Here is a 7243-nt window from a genome sequence, read left to right as displayed (position 1 = left end):
AGCAGAGTCCTCTATACCTAGAACATCTGTGGGGACAGAAATTTGAGCCCAAACTATTGCAAAAATACACATTTCAGTTTAAATCACTCTGAGTTCCATCCCCTACTATATTCCTTTATGTTCCTGTATGTTCCTACCTCCAGCCTGGATGGCCCAGGGATTTTTTTACAGGTAATGAACCCAAGGAATTTGGAAATGCATCAATAAACAAAGCACCAGGTTGAATTTCTCCTGGGTCTCTCTATTGCTGAGTGCTGGTTTTCTCCCTACTGAAGCCTCTTTGGAGGTCAAGTATTGCTGATTGAGGTTTAGAGATTTCTTTACCTTGTCCTGACTTGCCTCAGCTCTTCTGTGCATATCATTTCTCAGAAATGGGTGGGAATGTGATCCCCTCCTGTTTCAACAGCCTTGCTCTCAGCTGTACCCCACAAGAACCCTCCACATCCCAGTCCCACGAGGGATTGCTCCCACCTCATGGGCTGCAGGTGACTCAGTCTTAGATGTCAAACAACTCCCTCAAAACACCTCCCTGTTCTCCACATCCAACCCCTCCTCTGCAAAGATTTTTCTCAAATCAAGTAAGGCCAAATGGCTGACAAACCCAAACTTTCAGAGGGCAGCAGGTACTTTTGTTGCCCATAAACCAAGGAAGAAAGACCGGAAAGCGAAGTACAAAGCAATTGAAGCAGAATATTTCAAAGTTTTATTGTATAAATCTACAAAAGGCTTTGCTACAATAGCAAATAGAGTGTAGCACTATTCTATTGACAGGTTCTAGTGGCTTGGGGTGATCTTGTAGCTCCAACATGACACATGAGGAATAAACTGCCTGATACAGTCAGATCCAGGGCAGGTGATGTCGGCTTACAAAGACCTTTGGCTTCAACCCCTACAACCTGCAGCGAGTCAATGGGTTTGCCTTTTGTACAAGGTTGCTTGAATTAAGAAGATCTCTAGTAAAAATAAAAAACTCTAAAGAAGTTTTGTCAGAGTTCAAATGTAAAACTGCCTAAGGAGAAAAAAAAACCCGCAGTGGTTGAAATCTGCTGAAGTGTCAGAGACAAAACACATACACACTTCTTCATTCGTGTGGCTCTGCCCCAGGAAAATAAACTACCAGCCCTTCCTGGGGAGGCTGGTAATATAAACCAGGGTGCTACAAGTAAAGCTCCAGTTTGCCAGGAGCAACAGGTGAAATAAAATCAGTCCAGGAGATTCAGTTCTTCACACTCCAAAAAGGCAGCTGAAAATGTATAAACCTCAGGACCAAACAACCAAGTAGCACAGACAGGCTAATTCATTAAAAAGGCAGGAAAGCCTATGGGGAAAAAAAATAAAATGCCTATTGAGGCAGTCAAGTCCCTTGAAAGGGACTGTGAAAATTAAGCACCTCAAAATCAAACATCATTCTGACCTTGAGATGATGCCTGTGGAGTCTGGCTTGACATGGTTTTCCAGAATTTTCTGGTCCCGGACATTTTTGCTGAGCCTTGTTGGAATGTACCCTGGGTCCACCCCAGAACTGGGCTGAGGTGGATTTGTTTGCCCGACACACACCCCCACAGCAACACCCACACACACCCACACACCCCCAGGACAGTTGGCTCTGGAAGAGAGAGGAACCAACTGGACCCCTTGAGCTGAGATGTGAAGCAAAACTGCCTCGTCCAACTCACTCGTCCCTTTGGGCTCCCTGGGTCTGGATGGAAACAGTCCCCCCAGAGCCAGCACAAGAACCCCAGTTCTTGCAGTAACTCTGGCCCATGCAGATCCAGAGAGCTCCTGCTGCCTCCCAACACTCTCCTCTCTGGCAAGACAGTTGTGCAGGCTCCAAGAGTTCAGACAAGCATCAGGAACACCGGGATGCTTCTCCGAACCTCCGGAGCCCTTTGAGGTTTGAAACTTGTACCCGCATGAAATGAAGCTCCCCCCGAAAAACTCAGGAAAAATGAGTTACAGCATTGACAGCCTGGAGGGTTTGTAGTCTAAGAAGGGTCAGCCTTTTGGCAAAGTTAATCAGGAAAGTTTTTTGGAGCTGATAATCTGGTGAAGAGTTCTTCAGGTGAGTCCCAGCGGCCCCAAATCGCAGAGGTTTGGTGTCATCTCAACACACAGTCAGCACAAGCCCAGCATCCTTGCTGTCCCCAAAACCTGCACTTGCTTCTTCTCTTCTGGCCTCTTGGCTTCTCTTTCCATTCTCAGCACTTTCTTCTGTGCTTGGAATATCTGGACCAGCTCAGACTTTTCTTCATGCTGTTGGAAGTGGCTTCCCCCTTTCACTGGGACTCTCAGAACCTTGAACACAGGGAGGCTCTTTGGTGCAGGATTTGCCCTCAGTCTTCCTGCAGCTTCTTCCCTGGGAAAGCTCTTGGGCACAGAGAAGGAAGCTCAGCAACAGCAGCAGGGATTGCTGTAAAACAGAAAAAAAAAAAAAAATGCAGTAGCTCTGATTAGATCTCTAAAGAGGAGAATAAAGGAGATTTCTCAGGAGTTGGGATTAAATTTAGCTGTGCCCGTGAAGTGTCTGCAGCCTGGAGGACCCACCAGGTGTTAGTGTCCAAGGATTTGCCAGTGGTCCAGCAGAGGGAAAGGCCCTCTGCTGCAATGCACTGTCCCCAGAGCATTAATTGGGGCTGGTGCTTGGGTTCTGACCACAAGAAGCTGAAATGCCACCTCTCTGGTGGTGTCAACCTCTTGCAACCACCAGGGCTGAGGTCTGAGGACCAGCACAGATGTTTGTACCTGGGCTATTCAGTATCTCAAGGCACTGGGGAGGCTGAAAGCCCCACAGGGTAAGATGGGAGGTAATTACCTGTGCCAGTCTTTCCTTCAGCTGGTGGAGCTGGCAGTTGGTGGCTGTGGACCCTGAGAGCAGGTCTGATGTCAAATCCTTGGGTTTGAAGGTTTTTCTGGGCCTTTCCTTCCAAATCCTGAGTGCTGTGAAGTGATTCCTTCTCAGAGGAGGATCTGAGTGAGTCACTGCAACCAAGAGGAGATAATGTTTGTAACGCGTGGCCAGCTCATCCTCAGCAGTGACACCCACTCCCCCATCACTCATCCCAGGGCACTAGTGAGAAATGCTCCCAGAGCTGCTCACAAACCAACTCACTCCCAACAAGTGAGAGGAGAGCCCCCACATTCCCAAGACAGGCTCCTAACAGGGCTACAGAGCAGACCTGCACCTCCTTTGGGCTGTGCATGGACCTGTGGTTGTTATCCCAGCCCAGAGCTTCACATAGCAGGTCCTCAGGGTGAGCTAATGAAGAAACTTCCCATTTCCTCCTCATCTTTATGAGAAAGTGCAAGATGCTGCCCTCTTTGGAAACTTTTCCCACTCCTTGTCCTGCATTTCCCTTTGGCTGCCTCTTCCTTCCCCTTTCTCCCAACCCTAGTGCTTCATGTCCCATTCCAGACTAGTATTTATCCCAGTGCAAGCTTCCTACTGGATGGGCCATGGCTAATTCAGGTCTGAGAAGAGAATGCAGGAAGTCTCCTTACCTTCAGCCTCTTGGAAGGAGTCACACCCAAGGCCTTCTGAGCCACCAGTGCCACGTGTTGCTGCTGTGGTAGTGCCAGGAGCATCCCAGGGTCACTCCTGCTGCTGCATCCCTGCTCCATCTCCTGCACAGGCGCTGTTCATTTGGGCTGGTGGTGAATGCAGATGATACTCAAGATGGTGCTCCAGCCTCTAGAAGCTTCAAAGAGCCAAACTTCATGAATGTCTTTCATCCCTAAAGTCCCATCCTCAAACTCTGGCCACAGACGAACGCTGAGCATTTACTGTCTCCACATGGAAAAAGTCACAAAGTCCAAGTCCACCTCCATCCATGGATAGATGTTGTAGAAAGTTCTTTGTGAGCAGACACTGCTCTGTGCTCAGGTGCTCCAGGACAGGCATTCCAGGCTTTCCAAGAGCATTTTGAGCCTGTCTGTGTGAGCAGAAGCTCTTTGCTGAAGCTGTGCTGGGCACACACGTCCTCTCTTCACATCTCTTTGCTTTTACATGGCAAAAGCTCCTGTTGCCTCCACATATCAGCGTGGACTCGATTTGCTGCTCTGGGGATGTTTTGCTCTGAATTTGGGATGTGTTTGTCTGTTTCGTTCAAAGAATAAGGATTTGGATTTCCCTTCCCCCCCCCCCTCAAAAGAGCTCTGGTGTCTCCTCTCTCCACCTGGATGCTCTCCCTGAAAGGAAGCAGACTGCTCCTTCAATAAATGAGCCCACAATTTAATTAGGAAATCTGTTTCCTGCTGAATGCACAGGATAATGTGCAGAGAAAGGGGGAAATTTGCCTCTGCACTGCAGTGGCCTTGATTGGAATGAGCAGAAACTCAGACAAGGAGTAAACCAATAAAGCCTCTCGAGAGGAAACACATTAAAGCAGGTATTAGGTGCAGAGAAATGAAAAACATCAAAAATAATCCAGGCTCTTAAAGCTTTCAATTCCTAAAGTAATAGGATTTTTTTTTTCTTCACAACACAAAATATAATCAAAAAAATTAATTTAATCCTTTGGAGCAAGTAAGAGCAGGAGATTGCAAAGAGAGCAGAAGCCTGGTGGTTAATCAGAAACAAGCAAGGGTCAAAAGAAAGCTGTGTCCTCAGGACAGGGACACCTCCTCAGAAGAGGGAGGAGAGAAGGAAAAGGAGAGATCCAGATGGGAAGGAACCCTCAGCCAATTGCTGCACTCGTGTGAAGTCCTGGAGAGCCGCCAGTGCCGAGCGGCTGCTTCAGAAGTTGGGAATTGTCTCTGGTTTCTCGTCAGGGATCTCATAAAATGGTCTGTTCCCCCCAGTGGTGCCAGCGGGGTCTCCAACACCCCCGCCTTGCAGGGCTCAGCTGAGGTGGGCAACCCCACCCTAAGGTGCCTCTGCCCCACCACCTCCCTCCCCCCACGAGCAAAGTTAACAACCCCTCTGCCCTGGGCTCTTGGGCTGAGCACACCTCATGTCCCGTCTCAGCCAGAACCTCTCTCCAAGGAGAAGCTTCCTAAATAAGCCCCCTTCTCCCTTGCACTTCACCCAGAGCGCTGCAGAGCAGCTCATATGACAGTGGCTGGGGGGCTGGGGGGCTGCTCGGGTTGGGTCCCGTTGCTCGGCACGGGACTGGCAGTGGTTGAGGGAGGCACGGTGTCCACGGAATCCCCCGGCTGGATCTCGGGGGTCCTCTGTGGGCTGGGCTCCTCAGAGTGCTCAATGCTGCCCTGGACCTCCTTCCCTCTTTGGATCAGCTGCTCTAAGGTCTTGGGCAAGGGGTAGCTCAGGAAGCGCTTCAGTTTGGGTTGGAGGGTTCCTACCACGTACTGGATAATCTCCTCCTCGTCAGCATCCACATAGAGGGTCTGGTACAAGTCCCTCTTGCGCCAAAGGAACTGATCCAGGGGCTCCCCCTCTTTCTGGGGCAAATCCAGCTCCCTTTTGATGGCATCCCTAGTCAGGGTGCCCTCACTGTACTGCAGGAACTCCTTCTTGAACTCCACCCAGTTTTTGACGGAGTCCTGCTTGTATTCCCACCACTTTTTAGCTGGGCCATTCATGTGGTTTTGGATCTGAGACAGCCAGTACTCCTCAGTCCCACCCACCTGCTTTAAATATTCCTCCAAGTGGCTCAGGAACTCCCGGGGATCCTCAAACACCTGGGTCTCCACTGGGGAGGCCGGAGCATCCTCGGACACAGAGACCCACTGGTAGGAATCGTGGCCCTGGGGGATGCTGGGCACCTCCCCGGGGGGAGGGGTCAGGGCATACATTTGGCTCATGTCGAGGGCATAGTCATAAATCTCCCCCTCACTTGGCCTGATCTCAGGGCCTCCCACCCCCACAGACACCGTCTGCTTGCCCTGGTCCCCGGGGCAATATTTGCCCCCCATGGACTCCAGGCGGTCAGCCCACTTTTCCAAGCGGAAAAACACCTCCTTCCAAACATTCATCTCCCTCTTGACCCACCTCTCCAGGTGGGCAATGGTCTCCTGGCATCTGGCCAGGCAGGCCTTGATGGACTTCTTCCACCTCTGGTTGTCAGTTGGGACATGGTCCTCTAAGTTGTTCTCTAACTTCCCCACGGATTTCTGCAAACCCTTCAGTTCCCGCTCCACCTGCTTGGAGACCTCGGTCAGGAGGTGCCTGTGGGTCCTCCTGACGTGCTCCAACATTTCTGCCCTGCACTTCCCAATCTGCAGGATCACATTGGGCTTGTTGGCCACTCCACGGTGCCCCTGGAAGGAGTGGATGCCCGCGTTGGTGACATTATCCAACTGCATGGCCGCGACCGTGCGAGTGTCAAACAGGGAAAGAACTGGGTTATGAACCCTGGCACTGGAGCTGGCTCCCAAAAACCCCCACCACAACACTTCCTGAGAGACACACAGAGACTCCTAAACCCCCCTCCAAGGACTTTTCCACACAAACACAACCAAATCAGAAATCACCGCAGAGCGAGCCGGTCGGTCCCCGTGGATCCCAGACTGAGAGTTGGAGGCAAATTTCTTCCGGTGCCCAGCTGGAAACTCCTGTCTCAAGTGCTCAGCGTGTCCCAGAGAGAACCAGGATCCTCCAGGAAGAAGGAGAGGAGTTGGATAAGGTGTCCAATCCCGTTACTCGTCCGGAGCTGAGGATCTTCAACAGCGCCAAGTCCCCGCTGGAGAAAAACACACGAAGGAGCTGCTGCAAAAATCCGGGTGATTCCTCCTCGGGTAAAAGTTGGCGAGCCAAAAAACGCTTTTCCACTAGAGATGCAAAGAGCTGCTTCTCTTCCCTGGCTGAACTGCCACTAGTCCAGGCTCCTCCATCTACTTATACTCCGCAGGGCTCAACATGTGGGTGGTGCTCTGCCTCCTCCTGCACTCCCAGCGCAGCGTTCATTGGAGGAGAAGCGAGGCCGGTGTCTGTGGCAACCCAGATTTTGGCAGCCTCCCCTCGCTTCCCACCCCCTCGCTCACGCCCCCAGACTCGACGCGAGAAGCACTTGAAAGGTGCTGGAGACAGTTGGAGGGATGGATGAGTAATCGCACCTTCCGCCTTTCGGGCTGAGGGAAAAGCACTTATTCATTCCACAACTATTTACTCAGCAAGGTCACCGTTAACGTGCTTTCCCCTGGCAGGGCTCAGCTGAGGAGGAATTCAGGGTGTCACACACAGGCAGACGCCCCCGGGCCCCCACACATACCCCCAAATGTTCACACACACACACACACACACACACGGGGTGAGCTCACTCCTAATGCAAATCCCTGGGAATGGTGG

At 51.3% G+C, this 7243-nt stretch overlaps 1 protein-coding gene across 1 annotated transcript; it reads right to left on the bottom strand.

Annotated features, from left to right (window-relative positions):
* Positions 1-680: 680 nt before the first annotated feature.
* Positions 681-6754, bottom strand: ARC (activity regulated cytoskeleton associated protein). The gene is made up of 3 exons (XM_017828442.1): positions 3499-6754; positions 2813-2979; positions 681-2410 (listed from the first exon to the last, which is right to left on the bottom strand). The coding sequence occupies exon 1, from the start codon at positions 6259-6261 to the stop codon at positions 5044-5046; it is 1218 nt and encodes a 405-aa protein (XP_017683931.1). The 5' UTR covers positions 6262-6754; the 3' UTR covers positions 681-2410; positions 2813-2979; positions 3499-5043.
* Between the last annotated feature and the right edge of the window lie 489 nt (positions 6755-7243).

Source organism: Lepidothrix coronata, unplaced genomic scaffold, assembly GCF_001604755.1.
Source record: "Lepidothrix coronata isolate B3197 unplaced genomic scaffold, Lepidothrix_coronata-1.0 Scaffold148, whole genome shotgun sequence".
Classification (NCBI taxonomy): Eukaryota; Metazoa; Chordata; class Aves; order Passeriformes; family Pipridae; genus Lepidothrix; species Lepidothrix coronata.
This window is presented reverse-complemented; position numbering and strand designations above follow the sequence as displayed.

Excerpts from the sequence above, each read along its gene's own strand:
- ARC (XM_017828442.1), bottom strand. The coding sequence starts at position 6,261 with ATGCAGTTGGATAATGTCACCAACGCGGGCATCCACTCCTTCCAGGGG.